General features: G+C 35.3%; 1 protein-coding gene and 1 pseudogene across 3 annotated transcripts; both read right to left on the reverse strand.

Moving 5' to 3' along the window:
* Nucleotides 1-1,474: 1,474 nt before the first annotated feature.
* Nucleotides 1,475-15,726, reverse strand: EMB3012 (embryo defective 3012). 2 transcript variants are annotated; one of them, XM_078317460.1, is made up of 36 exons: nt 15,413-15,726; nt 14,857-15,122; nt 14,313-14,485; nt 14,014-14,230; nt 13,025-13,371; nt 12,181-12,363; nt 11,764-11,902; nt 11,305-11,453; nt 11,101-11,212; nt 10,406-10,980; nt 10,206-10,329; nt 9,843-10,123; nt 9,180-9,302; nt 9,028-9,090; nt 8,754-8,945; nt 8,597-8,656; nt 8,045-8,113; nt 7,807-7,938; nt 7,580-7,699; nt 7,299-7,418; nt 6,865-7,020; nt 6,727-6,789; nt 6,545-6,636; nt 5,975-6,356; nt 5,086-5,188; nt 4,863-4,993; nt 4,568-4,639; nt 4,322-4,403; nt 4,103-4,207; nt 3,886-4,027; nt 3,305-3,388; nt 2,660-2,897; nt 2,527-2,581; nt 2,353-2,444; nt 2,215-2,275; nt 1,475-2,118 (listed from the first exon to the last, which is right to left on the reverse strand). In XM_078317460.1, the coding sequence occupies exons 1-36, from the start codon at nt 15,589-15,591 to the stop codon at nt 1,757-1,759; spliced, it is 5,844 nt and encodes a 1,947-aa protein (XP_078173586.1). In that variant the 5' UTR covers nt 15,592-15,726; the 3' UTR covers nt 1,475-1,756. The 2 variants fall into 2 exon arrangements, with proteins under 2 accessions (XP_078173586.1, XP_078173585.1); XM_078317459.1 differs by having other exon boundaries at nt 4,298-4,403.
* A 4,487-nt stretch (nt 15,727-20,213) lies between these two features.
* LOC144567294 (carboxylesterase 1 pseudogene) lies at nt 20,214-21,412 on the reverse strand (annotated as a pseudogene). Its single transcript, XR_013515386.1, has one exon. The product of XR_013515386.1 is annotated as a carboxylesterase 1 pseudogene (transcript).

Raw genomic sequence — 21,412 nt, forward strand, 5'->3', positions numbered from 1 at the left:
CCATGGGCCCATGGTTTGGTATATATTGAACATACTATGGTGTAAAACAATAAAACATTGCAGTAACCTTTATGGCTTTTCTTTCTTTCTTAGAGCTCCCAAGCACAAAACCAAATTCTGATTTAGTGGTTGAGGGAAATTATTAAAAGATTGACAATATTGTGCCATTTTGAAGCAATGGGTTTGTGGATAGTATAACTTGCTTTTGCTAAAATTCCCAAGTGTTGCTATTCGTAAACCATGTAGTAAGTCAACACGAGTGAGTTTAGGTTAATATGTATATTATGGATTAACTCGTGTTATGGATTTTTATCTCTATTTTTTAATTTCAAGCAGTCGATCCGAACTATTAAACATGATCTTCATATGAAAATGTGCTTGAAGGCCAAATTTTATGTATTTTATAATTGTTTTACTGCTCTTTTAAATTGGTAGAAAATTACTAATTTCGGATGATCCATAAATTTTATATTTTTTACTTATCTAAAAAAATAGTAAGAGAATTCTAAGAAAAATATAAAATTCTGTCTCCATGTACATTTTCATATAGAGATTATGTTTAACAATTCAGAATGATTGTTTGTACTTTAAAAATAGAGATATGAATTCATAGCACAGATAACATGCATATTACCATAGTGGCATAGTCTCACTCAGTCAACATGATCAACATAATTAACACTGCTAATAGAAGAAAACTGCTCTTTCTATATAATTTAATTTAGAAGGCAGCTTAATAAACGCTTCAGATGGTGGCACAATAATGAAGAGCCGAAAGTACGTCTATTATTTAGATGCGTAGAGAACAAAAAAAAGCCAAGTCCAGAGCTATGTGATGTTTAATGTTTGTTTGCTTGTGCTTGGAATAGAGGTCTAATAAAGCTTATTTCTACTTCTCTTTCCGCTTCTTTTTTCTAAGCTTTTACTCTGCAATGTATACAAACTATTATGAAGGGTATTCAAAGACCACACAATTTAATTGCCTCATAGTATACAAACTATAATGCAACGCCACTTTTAGACTGTTTATTCAATGCTCACAACAACCCGTGCGACTGAATGTATTGAGGAGATCGATCTCATATGAAAGGAATGAAACTTGAACATCGAACCAAGTTCTCCATTTTCTGTATGAGAAACTGGAGACCATGAATGTAACAAGGACCCTCCCTTTTTTTTTTCTGAAAATAGTGGCTCGTGACACCAAATTCCATAAACTTAGAAGTTGGAACCATCCAGCTAAACCAAACCCAAACTGACTTGACAGTAAAGTAGTAAACCCTGGCACCTACTAGCAAAATAACTCTCCCCGCTCTAATTACTTAAATGAATTTTATAACATGTAACCTTGTATACATTAATCAAAATAAATATAGAGGTATCCCTGCTTTTGACATATTCTCAAATGCCCTACTATATTAATTACTAGAATTATTTGGACCCTTAATTTGAACAATTGACATCAGGAGAAACCTTTTCAACTTCCAACAAAACTAGAACAGCTAAACTATAGGGCATAAAATTAAAACTTACCCCATTCAAAATGTACATGTCCATTCGACCAGGTAGCTTTAACATGCTAAAAACAAGAATAGAATATAACCAGGGATAAATGGTTGCCGGATATGTACATGAGCTACTCTTCAAAAAGAATTTTGGCGAGTCCTTGATTATACACACATAAGAAACCTGCAAACCTAAAACAACTAAAACTGGAACAAACTGGATTAAGCTACTCCACCAAACTACTTGAACACTAATAGCTTTTCTGAACATCATATCTCGTGCGCCCACTACGCTTGTAAGGTGTCTCATCAACTGTCCTTCTAACATAATCCAAGAAAGGCTCTGATTGAGGAGATGATGGAAGTACTGTAGTACCAGTCTGACGAACAGGGGTAGAAGGGGCAAAAACTGGGGTACTTGGAGTTGGCCCTGCTCGGTTGACAGGTGGTGGTGTTCTCTGGGGCCTATCATAGTACTTCCAGAACAAAAATACCGTGATAATCAATGCAGCACAAGTAAAGAAAATTCCAAGCTTTCTAATAATGGTTGCCTCATTTAATGCGCCTGTGGCATTTTCGGCCTCATAGACGACATGGACTTCTTCTCTCAAACCTGTAGGGTTATCATCATCTTAATATACAACCAGAGAAAGTAGTAGCTAGCACAGTAAAGTAAACATTTAAGTTTGAAGAATGCAGGAATAGATACCTGTGGCTGGGAGATTAAATACTATTTTATCGCTGAATGGTTTTCTCTTTAGCAATTGAACCTATAATGAAAACAAGGCAGCAAAATTCAACAGTGTTGTAAAGCTTATGCAATTTATTTTCTAGGTGTGACTTTTACCTGGTACTCAGCTTGGCCGGTAATGCCGAAGTCAACCACCTTAACGGGGCGGACAGACATGAGATCTTTAAATTTCCAGGTCAACTCAAGATCTGTAAAATAACCGGAAACCCAAATAAAAGCAAACTGTAGATGACAAGTTATCAATTGAATAAGCAGAAAAATTATCAGTACCTGTATTCCCGACAATTATTATCATACTAGTATTAGAGCTGGGTGATAAATTCACCTGCACTAATCCAATCATGTATTAGCACCAGTCAAAAATGTTTCTACAAAAAAATGTACGATTGATTGTTCATAGTACCTGTCTAGCTCCTAGAATAGAAAATCCCCCGACAACTGGAGCTGTTACAACTGCCCTGACATTTGGATCATTTCTTACAGATGCTGCAATGGAAATATCTATGAATCTTTTCTTAATAACTATGCTTTCTGGATCAGCTTTTGAATCCAACATGAAGCTCAACAAATTCTCAGGGGGATGTGGAAAGAATACACAATAAGATGTCTCAGTGAATCTGTCAGTCCATGGCTTAGAATAACTACATACAAATCAATATATCAGATAATAGTAATACAGAATAATTAATATAAAAAAGGGCTTTTTGCAAAAAAAAAAAAAAAAAAAAACACCAATTCTCTTATCTCACAAAAGAGGATAAGACTTTTTTTGGACAGAGATCATAATTCGATTGGTCTCAATTTAAGAGGCTAAAAAAACTTGAATATTTTGAAACTGCATGATAATGATTTTTTTCCTAACACGTATCTAAATTCTCAATTTAAATTTTAGATGCAATGCTTTTTTTCTCTTTTTTTTCCCTTTTTTCGCAAAACTAATGGTAGCAAGTGTTTTTTTGCAGATAGTCAGCTAGGAACAAATTGTAGTTTTTTTTGGCAGATTCAAAATAAACATAATGTAAATAACCAAAACCAAAAAAAAAAATACCCAACAAAAGCTGGTTCCACTTTGCAATCATATGGCACATTAACAAGCTTGCTTATTCCCGCTATCTTGTGGTCCTTAGGGTCACTGTTATAATCAGAAGAAAAAAGTATAAACAATAGCAACAGGAACAGTGAGGCTATGGTACTGTGCATAGCGCAGATTGGTCCGTACTATGGATCAATATCTTCATTTTCAAGTCTAAACAATCGATCTAAACCATTTAACATGATATCTATATGAAAATGTACTTCATCAAATTTTACATTTTTTACAATCTTTTTACTACTTTTTTAGATAGGAAGAAAATCACTTAATCTAAAAATTCTAGACCATTCAAAAGTAGTGATTTTCTACTTATCTAAAAAATAGTAAGAAAATGTAAAATTTGATCTACAAGTACATTTTCACATGGAGATCACTTTGAACAGTTCAGATCAACTTTTTGGACTTTGGAAATGAAGATATTGATCCAAAGTACGGACCAATCCACGCTATGCATAGTATCATGGCCTCACTCCAACAGGAATATAGTTTAGCAGGGGGGAACAAGGAGTTAAGGTGAGGGGAAACTAAGTTATTACCTGAACCTTACACTAAACTTGTAACCATCAGATGGGAACTGAACATTAGTCAAGGTCTCAGCTGGTGCACCAAGAATGACCTGGTTCACATTCCTTACTGTGATTGCTGTTTCAAGCTTTAGGTCTGAACTTTCAAAAATCACTGCATTTTATGAACAACAATTAGCAGCAAATCACTTAACTTGAAAATGCAAACTAGCTTAGCGGCAATGCATACCTTTTACTGTACCAACACCATGTGCATGTGCTTCCCCCGTCATTTTATGTATTGTTAAAACACTTTCATTTCCACTTGACCATTTGCCGGACCAAGCTTTACTATCTGTGCCATTACCAAAGCATAATATGATTAAAGTAAAAAAATTTATATAATACAACTACTAACCTACAGTAAGGCATGAAAAAGGTTTACAAGCTCTAGGAACTTTTAATTTACCATCTCCAACAATAGTGAAGTTAGCATATTGGCCAACGCTTAAGTTTGGATCTCTGGGATAGATTTGAGCACCAACAGATACCTAAAAAAAGAAAGAAAATATTTGTATACAGAGAAAGTGATGATCAAAATACAAGTTTTAGTTCAACAAAAAAACAGAGAGCACACTGACAGCAGAGCATTTTCTTTAAGAACAGGCTCCTTAGACAGTATTAACAAATAGAGTTGAAAGAAATAGCATGTTACCACTAAGAAATCTGACTTCCTTGGATTGTTGTCAATGCTTATCTTAATAAGAGCTGTCCCAGGGCGTCTTGCCTTGATTAAGAGTATAGGTATTAAAAAAAAAAAAGACAATTAGTTGAGGAAATTTCCATGTGACAGATGCAACAGAAATGTTTAGAGAAAAAATTAATCAAGTTTTATCCTACATTTGATAGCTATTAGCTAATTCCATCAGGACAGTCAAGGAGAGAAATTAATAAAAAAATATATATTTTCTCCAAAAAAATGTGAAAAGAAACACTGAATTGAACCAAACCTGTAGAATAAAACGCCTACGGTCTTTCTCTGTATAATTAACATCCTTTAGCGCAAAGATAGACAAAATATCAGGATAATTTGTCTCAATATCCACAGGCACAACTCCATTTGCTTCAGCAAATACATAGCCTTGCAGAAACCAAAAAGATCTAGGTCATAATCAGTTGACACTAAAAAAGAAAGAAATTCAAAACATGACACGTTAGCTGGAAACAAAATACCTAATTCATCACAGTACAACGTATCCAGCTCAAACTTGTCACCAATTGCAAGAAATGCTGCTTGAACGGAGGATTTTCGGGCAGCTATCCTTACTTGTGAAACCTGTATGGTAAGAGAAAAGATAAATTCTAGAAATTAAATGTTGACATAAAATATTTAAATTGATCGACAACATCATAAGCTTATAATGCTAATTTCAGGAATACCACAAATCGGGTTGTTCTAATGTACATCCATTTGATATCTTGAAAAATAATAATCAGATTAGAAAACTAAAATCGTAGATGTGTTCTTCATTGCTTAAATAGCATGTGTCAATTTTGGGTCGACTGAAAGACATTTAGACTTCCATCAAGAAATTTAATTTTTTTAAAGGTGGAGCTTTATTGGCTTTATGATGGATGGCTAATTCTATTCCAAATTAAACTCAAATTTGACAATATAGAACACTACGATTTTAATTTTTTATTTTGAACAATATTTTTGAAGATATCAAAGGGATGTACCATGGAAGTTGAATGTACACTACAATTGCCCAAATCACAAAATATAACGAGCAAGTCATAACTCATTGACCATCTTACATCACAATTATAATATTCATCCCTCCTCTCTCTTAAATGCCAGATAAACCCGTTCTTCTCATTTTTATAAAAATAAACCATGAGATGATGTCCTTTCTTAATATCATTCTGAAGTACCTGATCATTAAGAACACATATCTAATCCAATGCTATTATCCTATCATAAAAGGAGGCTACAACAGAAACTTTTTTCTTATTTGCAGAAAATATGACACTTTTTCTTTGTAGGGGTATCAATGATATTTCTCATTTTACAGGGGCATCCATGTATAAATGCTAACAAGAAGCTGTGCAGAATATTTACCTTGGCAACTCTTATGCATGCTGCTATTTCCTCCCTACCAGTCCCTTGATCTTTCACTTGTATACAACCAAGATCATCATTCCTTCCGGTCCTGACACGACTTCCTTCAATACTTATAGTTTCTTCAATTTCTTGTTTAATAAGGGCACTGTTCCTTTTAGAAGGCCCTAGCATTGTGTAAGTCAAACCACCTCGACTAGGCAGAAGGTGTGACATACTATAAAATGGTGGCAATAACCATGTGATAGGTAGACCTAGTGCAAGAGGAGGATCTGGCACCACTGTTACTAACTTGGAGCCCTTGTATAGCACCCGTTGAACTCTGCCAGAATTTACAAAGTCGCAAGATATCGAGACAGAAACATCTGATTTCCCTGTAGATCTGGTTTATAAGAGGATTTTCAAAAATTAGACAATTCCAAGTGTAACGTCGAATAAGAATTTAATGTTTACCCAGCTGGTATCTAATGCTATACACTAAAACCAAGATTAGTTGTGTAAATGAAATGTTCTATGAAAAGCTTAAAATTCTGCAAATGCGGTTATTGATGTCATTCAAATTTTAAATACCTTCCAACTAGCAGATTTTTGTAAGCATGGTCTTTGTCTCCGAAGTCTAGTTCTTCAGTTAGTGCTTCTTCATCCGTTTTGAAGTTTAGAACCTAAAAAAGGTTGAAACTAACATTTAGTCAAAACTGCATTCATGCCTATAGGACTTGAGAAAGTATAAATGCATGCAAAGGAACAGTCACCTCTTCATTCTCTACCATCCAACTGTAAGCTTGACAAATACCGTAAAATGAAAAAAGGTCACCCTGGACAAAATAAACATAAATCAATCACCATATTTACAAAATCCCAAACAATAGAATTATTATGTAAAGTGTTACCTTAGGGAAAGAAGGAAAAACTGGCATAGTACAGCCAACACACATTCGTTCACTCTGGGAATTCAAACTCAGAGCTGAAGGGATCCCCACTTCAACAGTACCAAAGGCATCACAAATGAAAGAACCACTTCTCGTATACACCATAGCACGAATAGTCTAACAGGTGAAACAAGTTTAGATGAAACTGAATATGACAAAGCAAAGTAAAATCTACTCATCAATCAAAGGTTGACTGAAAAATAGAAGAGAAGAGTTGCTTCCGCTATATATATATTACAACTATAACAGGTTCTTTACCCAATTTTTGTCTGTTGATACAGTTTTTGTTTGAACTTTGTATTTTTCTTCAATTAGCACATGCAAGCACAATCAATATTTCACTAAGGTGGAAGATTTAAGATATGCATCAGAAAGAATGGTAAATTAGTTCTTACAGCATTGCCAACAGAGTTTGCCAAAAGCCTCCCAGAAGTACTGATTAGTTTCACAGCCTGTTCATTCATGCTTGCATATTCTACAGCTGCATCAAGCTTTGGACCACCTTCCACCAAAAGCTACAGTAAAAAGAGAAGAAGTCGTAACATTTAAAAAGAATAAATTAAACAAAATAGACAAAACAGACAAGAAGTGTAAAAAATTTAGCTTCATATAAGAAGCAAAGGAAGCTAAATGGATAAAAACATTATTAATGTTTAGATTCAAAAAGAACATTTACCGCATAAGAAGCACCAGGCACAAGATAGATATATTCAGGATGCAGTTGTAATCTCTTGTACACTTCAACCTCAATATGTTCACTTAATATTCTTTTTCCTGACACTTGCCTTGCACTGACCTGAAAATATCGCCTCATAGTTAGCAACACACCAATGTTCAAGCAAGAAAAAGTCAGAAGCTAAAGTTAGTAATACTGATGTCTGCATGAAATTTTTACCAACTTACATAGAGAGACGTGATTCCAAGATGCACAGCCTTGACTGAAAATTTATGTGCATCCCTTCCTGAAGAGTTGGTTATTTTGATAAGCTCAAGAACTTCACCATCAGTGTGCACAATAATGTCCATGAACATGTACTACAGCAGTATAAACAAACATACAAGCAAACAAAAAGTGACATAATAACACAAGGTATATAATTGCTTAAGCATGAGGGCATAAATCTAAGAATTTAAAGAGAACCTGAGAAAAGTCAAAAGTGTCTCCATCCTGAGTCCCAGCTAGGATTTCAAAATTTCTTTCTGTACCTTCCTGAAACAAAATATAATAATAAACAAACATATAAGCAGAGAAAATAAACAAACAATTTATAACAACTAATAAAAGAGTAAAACTTGTGAGAGCTTAATCTCACCAAGGTGGTTCGTGAGTTTAATCTAGAAATTCATTGGACTGGCTTCAAACGACATATTCAAACCATTCAAACTGATCTACATCGCCAAATTTCCAAATGAATTGAAGTCAAACGTTCAAAAAATGAATACTGAACGCATTAATATAAAATTTAGACCTACGTTTTTTAACCACTTGATTTAAATGAACTAAAATTTTTACAAATTTGATATGTAATTCATCACTCGTAAAAGTAGATCAGTTTCAACAGTTTGGATTCATCATTTGAAGCCAATCCCATAGATTTCAAGGTTAAGCTTGTGAGCCTCCTTGGTGAGCTTATGGTAACTGTAATATTACTTGCTAATAAAATGTGCAGAATATGAGCCCTGCATGACTTACCATAAGACTAATCTGCTCAGGAGAAATTATCTTTATCCACTCAACATTTGCCACTTTTAGCTGTAAAACATGAAACGCCTCTTTATCAGTTTCTGAGTTAACTTTTTAATGACTGCATGAGTAAACTTACGAGCGAAAAGCAAAAATGATGTCATACTGTAGCAGAAGCAACTGTGCTCGGAGAAAGCCCAATATCATGAACTGCAACTAGTGCAGTTCCCAAGCCTATAACTCCAACAACCAGGTCGGTACAATGAACTCCTTCAGGATGTTGAATAATTCGTACCACCTGCGTATCATTTGAGGCAGCTTCTAGAAAGCATGTCCCTCCACTAATAGACAAATTAATCTGCAAAAGCAATATAAGTGAGCTTAACCAAGAAAATCTAATGCATACAACAGAAAAATGCAAAACAAGAGCATCTACATACCTTCGCTTCTGGATGATAGACTAGCACTGTTGATTCTGGTGTTACTCTCAGTGATGACATTATCTGTTACAGAGCAAAAAAAAAAATTCTGGTAAGTAACATCTCTTTTCAGATGCTCCAATAAAATAGGAATTTTCAGATGGTTTATACACCTGTAGCTCAAGTGTATCAGATAAGTCATCCTTTCCGATGCCTAGAAGAAGAGAATTCACTTTTGCTTGCAGATTACGAATAGTTAATTCAGAAAAGCCAAGCACAGAAGCACGGATAATGCACTGCATGCACAAACAATAATATGAACTCCAAAATCAGATTGATCCAAATCAATTTGAAGTTTTACTTAAGCAGGTGAAAGAGAACACACAAAAAAAGATTCAAATAACATTTTTTTCTGGAAATCACCAGTTAAGACCAGTAACACGTCTGAACATATTAGGTGAGGCTCTATTTCAATTTATGTTCTCCTCCTCTCACCTATTAATTTCTTTCTTTTTCAGTGTGATGACTTTGACCGCAATTGAAGGTGGGGGGAGGGATGTGGTAGCAATTTTGCTTTCAGGTGTTTTAGATGGTAACTAAATGCCCTCATGATCAAGTTGTGATCGTTAAAGTTGTAAAAACTAAATAATCCAAATTGAATTCCAGTTTGTTTGGTTCAGTTAAGGTTCGGTTGAATATAATTTTGGTTTTCATCAGTTTGGTTGCATTTGCACCGAACCGACAGATTTTACTACCCCTATAATACCTAAGTAAACAAAGTGTACTATGATCATCAAGCAAAACAGGTTATGCTGACCAAAACATAAGTAGCATACCAGTCCAGTTGAATTCTGAAGAATCAAAAACTGTTCCCAAGTGTATATTTCAAGACTCGCAACATCTTTTACAGCATCCAAATATGCCAGACCATCACAGCCCATCACCTCCCACTTTAAAGAAAGTGATGATGCATTGGCAAAAATTTTGTCGGTGGCATGCATAGCAACAGCAGCTAAACGAACTGTTTGTCCATTGGACACAACAATTGGATTTGCTTGGATTCTCCCTGGATTACGATCTGCCCTGCTTGCTGCCCTTATTACATGAATTGCATTTTCTGTCGGCATGCACAAGAAATTATTAAATTCAACTAACTTCTGGGCCAGTTATCTCAATTGTATTGAGTCAAACTGAATTACCAGGTTCATTGGCGATCAATGTGATTGATGATGGAATGTCACACACAACAAGCAAGTATGTACTCTCTATGGCTGGCAGAGGATGATCGCCTCCAGCAAGGTTTCCACGGGAAAAGTGCAATTTCTGCATAGTTAAAGAAGTACCAGTTAAGAATTGTACTAAAGAATAACATTGCAGCAATGTTTACAGTTATACTTACATAGTCCCCTCTTCTTTCACAAGAAATCCGATACATCTGGTGAGATAGTCGGTTTACCACAACAGCATCTGTTGCCGAGCTGTCAGGTTGCTCGAGAACATGCAGAGTATCTACAAATTCAACCCTTGGGCTCCACCTTTGAGGTCCTCCAAATAAGAGTATATCCATTGTTGACCCAGGAACAAGGTACAAATCATCTAAACCTTTCCTCTCTGTAATCCAACCCTCCATTTCAGTTTCGGACAAATTGACATAGTATCCACCATATCGGCTTCCACTTCCAGCCTGATAAACTACAAGCGGGTAGTAGGCGGACACCGCTGTAGCTGCCTTAAGAACTGTGGGCCCGTCTGATGACTTAGAATAAGAACGTGTCTCATATGTCAATGCTGCAGCAACTGTGGCTCGGCCGGCAGCAGAGGCATGTAGATACACCCACCCACAGGGAGAGCCATGCTGTTCATCAACGTTCAGGGGCCCTACTGATTTCTCAATGATCTTGAAGGATTCGGTTTCAGAACTTATTCTCCAAAGAATCAAAGAACTGAAAGCATCACATCTCATGAAATGGTCCCCTTCAAGAAAGAAATAGAACATAGACATCTCAACAATTAGTAATTAAGAGGAACACAAGCACCTATTCTAAAGGAGATTGACAGATTTTGTACAGAAGACTAAGAAAGCATGTTAAGCACCATTAGAAGCTCTTAAAGTCACAGCAACATGCAGTTTTGAGCCTACAACTACCTCAACAGGATGACCCGGGACAAAAACCATGGACTTAGGAATGGAAACGCTGATTACCACCTAATCAAAAGAAAAAAGGTTTTAAGAAAACATTAATGACATATAAGAAAGCAGTCGTAATTGCAGAAAAGACAATCGAAGAGGTAACTAACCTCATCATAATTGAGAGAATCATAAGTTGACACAGCTTTGACTGTGGTTTCACCAGGCCCTCTCGCATATGCAACACCAGAAGAAGAAATTGATATAATGGCCTCGTCAGAGGAGAACCACTTAAAGTCAGTCAATGACCTGCCACAACCTTTAAAGTAAAACCAGTTAACAGCTAACCATTTTTTTTTTCACAGAAACCTATCATAGGGATAAGAATACAGTTAAATTATATGGTAGGCCAATGACTTATTTTCCCTTTTTTTCCGGTTTATGGTTCTTTTCTTTTCTAATTCAACTGACAAATTTATGCCCTCTAATTGGTTCTCATAGACCTCATTGTAAAGCTCAATTATACTTTGGCTGAGATCATGCCATAAAAAACAAATGTACCAGGCCTAGCAGCTATTGCCTACTGCAAAAACGTTCTCTTAAACAAAGATAGGAACGAAATCATCAACCTCCTACAGGCTTCAACTTAAGTTCCTGAAAAGTTCCAGGAACCCAAGGGAGGTGAACAATTTTGGAATATTCTGTTTGCTCGTCAAAGAATAGTTGAACTTTATTGCAGACATTCACTTCATGGACAAGCTTGATAACCTAAAACATAACAACAACTACAATAAGTTTAATAAACTTCAATAGGTTGGAGACATAAGAAAAAAGACAAACTACATCATTCAGATTCAATTATAGGATAACAACTAGCTTATATGAGTGGTAAATAACATCTACTCCTGCAATATACACTGAGTCTTACAAACAGCCTACTACTAGGTCTATTTAGCAACATAACAATGTACATATAAGCTGGCTAATACTAAAAAATAAAAACATATAAACTGAAAAACTTCAAAGCACACATGAAATAAGATAACCTCTGCTGGTGCTGAGATGTCCCTTTGGTACATAATTGAAGCAGTTAAAGAGCCTTTTCCTTCTGAAATTGGCGATAACAGCCTAGAATAATTATGCCAATCAGTTGCAACAACATAATCATCAGGCAATAGAGACAATTCCCAATAGTTGAATGTACTGCTCTCCAGCTTGGGTTCATTTTTCTGCTAGGAAAGAAAATTGAATGAAATTATGAAAGAAATGAACACACTAGTTTCAACACCAATTGGGCTTGTTTAGCAACCATCGGAATAGCGGGATAGCAGAGCGCACTATTCCAACTAAAAAATTATTACCACATATTAGAAGGTTCTGAATAGCGCTAGAATAGGCTATTCTGCTATTTCAGCAAATAGCTCGAATAGAGGACTAGCGGTGCACGGTATTGTGATTTTTATTATTTTATAGAATATTATATTTTTTTGTTATTATTAATATTTATTATATTATATCATAACTATTATAATTATTTATAACACTCATATTTATTTATTATATTATTATTGTATGTAACTACTAATATTATAATTCTTATATTATATCATTTACATTATTATTTTCATTATCAATATCATTATTACTACCATATTATTATTATTATTATTATTATCACACAGTATTTTACCTTTCCAATTAGCATTTTACCAAACAATATTTTCACTCTTTGAATAGTGAAGAATAGCACTATTCAAATAACACTAATCTCTCACTATTCTACTTTTGCTATTCAAAGAGTACTATAACTCCCTTCCTTGATTTGCCAAACGGGTCCAAAAAGGAAAATTTTAGAAGTTGAAATTGTACAATAACAAAACCAAAGAATACCTCTGTTAAATATATCTCATTTGCTTCTGATCTTGCCGTAAAAGCTTTCAGAAGAACTACATACTCTTGCCCGGGAAAAACATACCAGGAAAGAGCTGAATCAATTGGTGCTACAACTTCAAAGGGAGTTGAATCATTTATCATAGGTTGTAAATAGAGAATGATTTCTCCTGGAACTACAACATGCAGAGCTGAAGTCTGAATGTGACCAGAAATCCTAACGTCCTCTACAACAATTTCAGAAAACCCGAGATCCAAGGCCTGAACAGTTCCAAGCATGCTATCAACCAATGCTACCGAGTGGTTAGTCGCATACCACTTATGATGCGGCGATGGTAATTCAACCACTGGAAAGAAAAAACAAAGTCAATTAGATACAACTATAGGATTTACAGTTCTCTTGCAAATTAAAACCCAATTTGTTTATCTTATTAGCAAAGAGGAGGGTTCAAATGCCTCCATCGTGCCTCCATTTTTTAAAACTTTGATAACTCAAAAATTAAATCTTAAAATTCAAAAATAAAACCGTTGGATATGAACTACATCATTTTATCTATGCACGTGTAAAAAATTATGGCATTTCAACTTTGTATTGGTTGTCATCTTGAGCTTGTAAAAAATGTATACTAATGTGGGTAATTTTTAGACGTTGATTTTTTAACTTATTGATTCATATAAAAGCAAAATCAAAATGTGATAATTTTTTATGGATACATAGAGAAAATAACATAGATCATATCTAACGGTTTTATTTTGACATTTAAGTTTTAAACTTTGAGTTATTTAAATTCTTAAAAATGGAGGCATGATGGAGGCACAAAAAATGGAGGCATTTGAACCCTCCTCGTTAGCAAATAACCCCTCAAGCTTTTCATATTTCGAACAAGCACCAAATTTGCAAAAAAAAAAAAAAAAAAAGACTAGGTTACTGCATTGGAATCAAGATTAAGTATTGACAATTTTGCCCTAATATTGGAGAAATTATTTACCTTTTGCAGCATTGAGGCGAATGATTCGAAGCCTGTAACTTATCACAGAACCTACAGTGACAAAAACTGGTGATGGAGGATCCAAAGACATAGCTTCTGCTACTGTTAAAACAATTGTGTCCACAACATGCTCTAGCTTTGGCTCCATTAATTGCACACTAACAACCTCTTGACCAATTTCAATTCCCTTCACCACATGCAAATCTGATCCCAAACCCTGAAGTACAAAATACCAACCAACTGTTAGACACCACAATCACTAATAACAGAATGTGAAAAATCAGTCTTATTTTGCATACTTGATCTTCTATCTTTATTTGCATCTCTAGATCACCACAGAAGCCACCACAATCACTCAAAGGTGTCTCCTTCAGTGGAACATGAATGAGGTGATGTTTGTCATCAGCTTTGCCAGATTTTGGGAGAAGTTGCCATAAAAAACGGAGGCCGGCCAAAGATGAGAATATATTATCTGCAGAGAGACACAACTTGTTAGAATGCTCACATTTCCATCTGAAACTCTCACGTGCCAAAGCTTATTCAAAGTTGAATAATAGATTAAAGTGGTAGAAGCACCAAAACTGGTAACAGTGAAAACAAACATGGTTTCCACTAACTAGCAGCACATAGTGTCACAATATCTGATTGGTACCTGTGTAATTGGTGTGATGCCTGTAACTAAAAACCAATGTACCACTCACTCTCTAGTAAATGTACAAGAAGGTACCAGCATTCATCAGTACTGTACTTAATCTGCCAGTGATACTCAACATAAGAAAAAAAAACATAAAATGAGAAAACTAATCCTGGCAAAAAGAAATATTAACAAGCATGTGATAGTACCTTCATCGTCAAAACCACGAATTTGCAACACAGCAAGTTCATCCAGATCGATTTTGACAGCATGGTGAAATATCTGGACCCTTGAAATGTTGTCAATGATAACTTTACATCGAATGGCTGTGCCACTGATGAGATCAGTAGCATAAACAGAGGTCTCTTTCCTGCCCACATAAGGGGATTTTGACACCAATCGAGCACTAGTTGAGCACCGGCTGGTAGCATTATACTCCGGTTCAACTGAAAGAATATCATGATGGTCCCATGACCTGTAACAGAGAAAATAGCAAGCCCTCATGTATTTAGCATTTGGGATTATGCACTAGTTTTCTTTTCTTTTCTCTTTGTGGAGAGATCATATCTTACTCTCAACTCAGAACTAGCAGTGTACTGTTACTATTTAAAAGGAAATTTCCTATTCGTGCAAAATGGCTCCTTGCTCATTAGTGATCAAACCAACCCCTCGCCTTCTCACTCAAAAAATAAGTACTGGTAAACAGAATGAAAAGAAAATGAGGGAAAAACATAGCAATCTTGAAACTAAATAAAGAAGAAATACCATCTGAAGCAGCCATCGCTCCCTTGAAGTCGATATTCTACCGGGTTTGTCATGCGAGGGGGCAAGAGGATGTTCAAATCCGTTATGTGGGGCCCAGGAGACGCCGGCGCCACCACCTTCGCCGGAAGCCACGACGCAACTGCCGACAAAATCGCCACCGCTAGAAGCACCGAGCCCATTGTCGAGGGACGGGGCTATCTAGCGCTAGAGATAAACCCTAGCGGGAGGGTTTAAGAAAGAAGAACGGGAGAAGTATTGAAGCGAGTGAGGTTGACAGTGAGGCAGCGAGGCAGAGTATGGATGGAAAGTTAACTTTTTTAGACTTGGGATAGTGGCTCCGAGACGAGCACGAGGAGCTCGAAAAGGAATAATTTTTTTTTTTAATTAAAGTCGAGAACCTTTGTTAATTGCGAGATTCGGTCGGAGCACAGAATGTGGGATTTGTGAAGCAATTAGCTCTAATCAAACTGGTGATCCAGCCGACAGTTCCATCTCCATCGTCAATGTTGGTTCTCCGGACTTTGCCAAAAATAATACCTATTAGAAAATAAATTAGAAAATAATTTGAAAATTAATTTTTATAATTCATAAAGTTAGGATTAAATTAGTTTGTTTTCGATCTAAAGATGTGTATAATAATTTAAAAAATTGCATAATACATAGTCATCTAACAACTATAAATAATAAGAAAGAAACAAATCATGTGAATGGTATAATAAACCGGTGTTGTTCGGCGAGAGTCTCCTTAAATCTCTTTAAGACTAAAGGAGTCACTTTTAGCTTTTTTTAGCTGCTTAATTCTACCGAATATTGGTTCCTTAGCGTGAATTAAGACTATCTCCTTTAGTCTTCTATTGCCTGAATCTTAATCCCTTGTCCTTTCTTTAAAGCATCTTCCTTCATTTCTTTAGTTTTCTTTAGCTATCTTAATTCCTTGCCTCTTCCTTTAGCTTACTAAACAATCATTCCTTAGCACAAATTAATATTTAATCTCTCATATGTTGTCGAACAATTCCAAGCTTAATCTTAGGCTATGCTCCACAAAATGAAGGCGAAATCTACTTAATGGAAAGAGAAAGGAGGTGAACGACGTCATTTCACCTGGTCTCCACTCTAATTTGGGGTGAAGAATTTCACCAAAACTCAACATAGTGTTCCCTTCCTCACAGTGTCACTCCCCTTCGCTTTCTCTCCATTTTCATCTCTTTTGGAGCAGGTAAACTCATGTATTGCCCGATCAAATCCAGTTTGGTGAAATCTCCACTTCACACAATGAATTGAACATTTCTCCGCGTACCGCCAACTGAAGCAGAAGTTGAAGCAAGCTCTTAGGTCATGCTTGGTTGGTTGTGAAATAAGTGGTAGAGTAAACCCTCTACTCCACTTTTAAAGAATCAAACGAGGAATAAATTTAAAGGAGTAAGATGGAGTAATATTTGAGTTAATCCGGATTAAGTTACTTCACCTCTTTAGATGAAGTAAGTTACTCCACCTGTGAGTCCCGCAATTAAAGTAACACAGATACAATGTTATAATTTTCTCTCTTTTTATGAATTTAGCTTGAGATGAGTTACTCCACCTTGAGATGAGTAATACAATGTTAAAAAGGAGATGAGTTAGCTTGAGATATTACATGCAATCTATAATTTGAAGAAAGGAGTGACAATTTAAGGAGGGACGGGGGAGAGGAAGCACGGGATCTATGGTCAAGTCAGCAAGTGTTTAGCCATATCTATTATTTTAAAAAAAAAATAACGATGTATTATTGAAATATTAATTTATTTTTATTTTTTTACATAATTTTGTTTTCTAGTAAAATATTACACGAGTTTATAATTTAGTGGTGACAATTTCATCATGTTACTGTGAAGATTTTTCAAATCTTTACAAATTTTGTACTTTACGTTTTAACTCAAATCTTCAAACATTTTCTGATTTTTTTTATTTATATTCAAAACAATAATTAAATTTCAAAAAATAATCAAAGTTGGGCATGATTTCGAAATCTATCCAAACCGGGAAATTTTTTTCTGGTAATTCAGTCTAAAACCGGAAAAAAAAATTCCGATTTTAGAATTCCAAAACCATCGCCAAAAAAAAGAAAAAAAAAGAGAGAGAGACTGTAATTTTTTTTTCCGGTTTCACTATTTTTTTCTTTTTTCAGATTTTTATTTTATTTAAATAGAAATATTTATAATTTGTTTATTTTTTATTGAAATATTTAATATATTTCTTTAAAAATAGATGGAATACCATATAATTTAATTTATTAGAAAGACTGCTACAAATAACTCAAATCAACATTTTCATGCCGGATTTTTTGGGGTTGTAAGAAAAATTAATATATTTATTTATGTGTTATTGGAAAAAAAAATGTTTGAATTCTCAGTTATTGATACCGGTTCAAAAGTCACTTCTAACTTCTAAGTAAATACAGAAAATATTGTCATCTTTCCAGTACATTTAATTTCTAAAAAGTGGTATCTATTTTTGAAAAAAAACAAAAAAATTAAGTAAAAAATTAAGTTATTTAATGATTGTTATTAAAAAGAATTATCATTACAACTTTTTATAAATTAAATGTACTAGAAAGATCACAATATTTTATGTATTACCTAGAAGTGACTTTTAAACCGGGATCAATAACTCAGAATCCAAGCATTTTTATTTTTTTCCAATAACTCATAAAGAAATATATTAATTTTTCTTACAACCGCAAAAAATCTGGCATGAAAAATGTTGATCCTGGTTATTTGTAGCAGTCTTTCTAATAAATCAAATTATATAGTATTCCATCTATTTTTAAAGAAATATATTAAATATTTATAATATTTCAATACAAAATATAAATAAATTATAAATATTTCTATTTAAATAAAAAAAATCTGAAAAAAGAAAAAAATAGTGAAACTGGGAAAAAAATTTACGGTTTCTTTTTTTTTTTTGCGATGGTTTTGGAATTTTAAAACTGGAATTTTTTTTTCCGGTTTTAAACTGAATTACCATAAATTTTTTTTCCGATTTGAGTAGATTTCAAAATCATGCCCAACTTTTGTTATTTTTAAAATTTTAATTATTGTTATGGATATAAATAAAAAAATCGGAACATTTTGTACTTTAATTACGTTTCAGTCCGTATAATTCAGATTTCCAAATTCCGTCTATGAGAGAATAGGGATAGATCTATGGCCAAATCAAAAAATGAGGGAAGGATGCGAATGAATGTGTCGAAATAAGTGATATTTTTAGAGCAAGAATTGGAAAGAGAGAAAAAAAAACACTGATAACAACTTCTCGCATTTCCCGTGAAATCAATGGAACGCATTATCAAGAGCTAACTTCAAAACAGTGTGGTAAATAACGGTATGCGGTTATCAGACGGACATAGTACTGTCAAGCAATTAATTGAAAATAATTGTCCAATATATTGAGAAAACCCGTGACAGTTTGATAAATGCCAACGATTAATTGACCGATTAATCAATTTAAACATATGTTTTTTACAACACTGCTTCAAAATGGTGCACAAAAAATCCTTTCTGTCAGCTATTACCGGTAATGAACGGAAGAAGAAAAGAAAATAAATAATATGGAGAGAGAAGCAGAAGCATCAAATTTGATTAGGCTAAATGTACACAAGTTTGTCATCTCAAACAGTTGGCAACAAAGTATTTCCCGAAATTTTTATTAATATTAAAAAAATATATATTAAATTCCAAAATTTATATTCTCATGCATAGAAATTTCGAAATATGTACAAACTAGAGATTAAATTTCTGGTCTTAGGCCATATTATCGAAATTTATTTCCCGGTTCCAGACAGTCCAAAACCAGAGATTTCCGGTTCTAAGTTTTTTTTTTTTTTTAAATTATAAACATTGGAAAGTGAAAGGAGAATAAAGCTGGGTGAAGAATTATTTTTGTGAATTTGACACATAAGATCTTCCCAGTTCTTATTTACAAAAAATTTGACACGCAAAGCAAATGCAAGGCGGCAAAGCAACAAAATTTGACACTTATTTAATTAATATATAAAAAAGCTTAGAACCGGAGATTAAATTCTCAATTCTAAGAATCGGGTATTTATCTTCAGTTTCGGACTATCTAGAGACGATTGTTTTTTTTTTTTTGGAAAATTTGTATGAAACTGGGAATTTAATCTCCGGTTTGGACATATTTCAAAATTTCTATGCACGATGTGTAAATTTTGAATTTTTTTTTAATGTTAATAAAAATTTCAGCAGTATTTTCTTTAAGGGGCAGAATTGTCGATCTAATTCTTTTGGTGCGTTTGGATCGTGCAAGGATTAGTGCAAGAATAGCGATTTTTGGGTTAGTGATTGAGAATAGTGCTAACCCAAGAGATTCAAGAATAGCACTAACTTTGGCTATTCCGGATTAGTAGAAATGTTGTTTGGATTGTATGTTAGAAATAGCAAAGGCCAGCGGGTGCTAAATCGCTATTCTTGCGGGTGCTAAATCGCTAACCCAACGTTTTCACGGAATAGCGGAATAGAGTTAATCCGGAGCTATTCTTAATCTTCGTTTCACGTTTGGATGACCCTCTTCTGAGAATAGCTCCGCTATTCTGAGAATAGCTCTATTCTCTGAGCATCCAAACGCACCACTTTAAGAAGATCGAAGAATAAAAAAAATACTGACATAAGTAGCAGCAGAAGAATAATATACTAAACTAATCAATTTTCAATTACAGCTCAGACGATCTTTGTCGTAAATCATAAAAAAGTCAGTCCACTTGACATGTCAATTTAAGCTAGTAAAACTTAACACAGTGGAAACATTGAAGAAAAAAATATAGTATACAGTTCGGGAGAACCGCTTCATACCAATACATCTCAAAAGATAATCAAATTATGTCCTTTCATACCAATACATATACTAATTAAATTAGGTTTATTCTAGCAAAAGCACAGCATCCTTACAATTTCTGTTCAAGACGGTGGACCGGTGCACCGATGCCATACACAAAGTTCTTCACATCAGCTGCCATCTCGGCAGCCTTCTCAGATTTGAACAGCTCAACACCATGGTGCCCCGGACTCCCCATCTTCTCCGTCACAGTCACTCCTGCTCTCCTCAGCATTTCCACAAACAGCTTCTGCCTGTCAAAGAGTGGGTCACCAAGGTGTCCTCTGACAAGACACGGATGGAGAAGCTTAACCTCCTTTGCCTCCTTTGCAACCACATTGCAGTACTCATGGTCCCGATCGGCTCCCAGAGGCAGCGCGAGTTCCCATAGGAGATCGTTCGCGGGTAGAGGTATGATCTTATCATCAACCAATGTTAACTCAGATGCTGTCCTGTCAATTCCCCCAAGGTAAGGTTGGTTCAGAATTAGCCCAGAGAGACGAAGCGGGCTGAGAACAAGCTTAGAACGGACGAGATCTAAAGCAGCATGGTAGCAAATATTGGCACCGGAACTGCTGCCCATGAGGAAGAGTTTAGTTGGATCAGCAAAGTCCCGAACCCATGGGTCAGAAGAGACGGCCGACTGGGCCCAGATGAGAGCATCTCTGGCATCATCAAATGCGGCAGGAAGCCGGTGCTCAGGAGCAAGGCGGTAGTCGACAGAGGCAACAATGGCAGGGAGGGAGATAGCGAGGTTGGCACAAGAGGCGTGAAAGGGGGCAGAGGCGGCGTGAAAGAGCACAAAACCTCCGCCATGGAAATAGATGATGAGAGGAAGGGATTTGGAGGGAGGGAGGGAAGGGAGGAAGAGGCGCACAGTGGTGTTGTGGGTGGGGTTGAGAGGGACGTCCTTTGAAAGCACGGTGGTGGTTGAATCGGGGAGGGATTCGCCGTCTGGGGAGGCGGGGGAGAGCGGTGCGAGGGTGCTGCGAGAAAAGGTGCCGTCTTGGTTGACGGTGAGACCAAGTTTCTTGTACGGATCCATTAATTCCGACTTCAGAGCTCGAGAGACCGGGAGAGGGAGCGGTCAAAATTTGAGTGTCAGCGCTTGTCAGGTATTCTAGTTTTAAA

The sequence above is a fragment of the Carex rostrata genome, chromosome 16 (genome assembly GCF_964058835.1).
Source record: "Carex rostrata chromosome 16, lpCarRost1.2, whole genome shotgun sequence".
Lineage (NCBI taxonomy): Eukaryota > Viridiplantae > Streptophyta > Magnoliopsida > Poales > Cyperaceae > Carex > Carex rostrata.

Excerpts from the sequence above, each read along its gene's own strand:
- EMB3012 (XM_078317459.1), bottom strand. The coding sequence starts at position 15,591 with ATGGGCTCGGTGCTTCTAGCGGTGGCGATTTTGTCGGCAGTTGCGTCG. Across the intron at positions 14,486-14,856 it reads TCGTGGTTTTGACGATGAAG|ATAATATATTCTCATCTTTG; the intron begins GTACTATCACAT and ends GTCTCTCTGCAG. Across the intron at positions 10,124-10,205 it reads ATTGATCGCCAATGAACCTG|AAAATGCAATTCATGTAATA; the intron begins GTAATTCAGTTT and ends GCATGCCGACAG.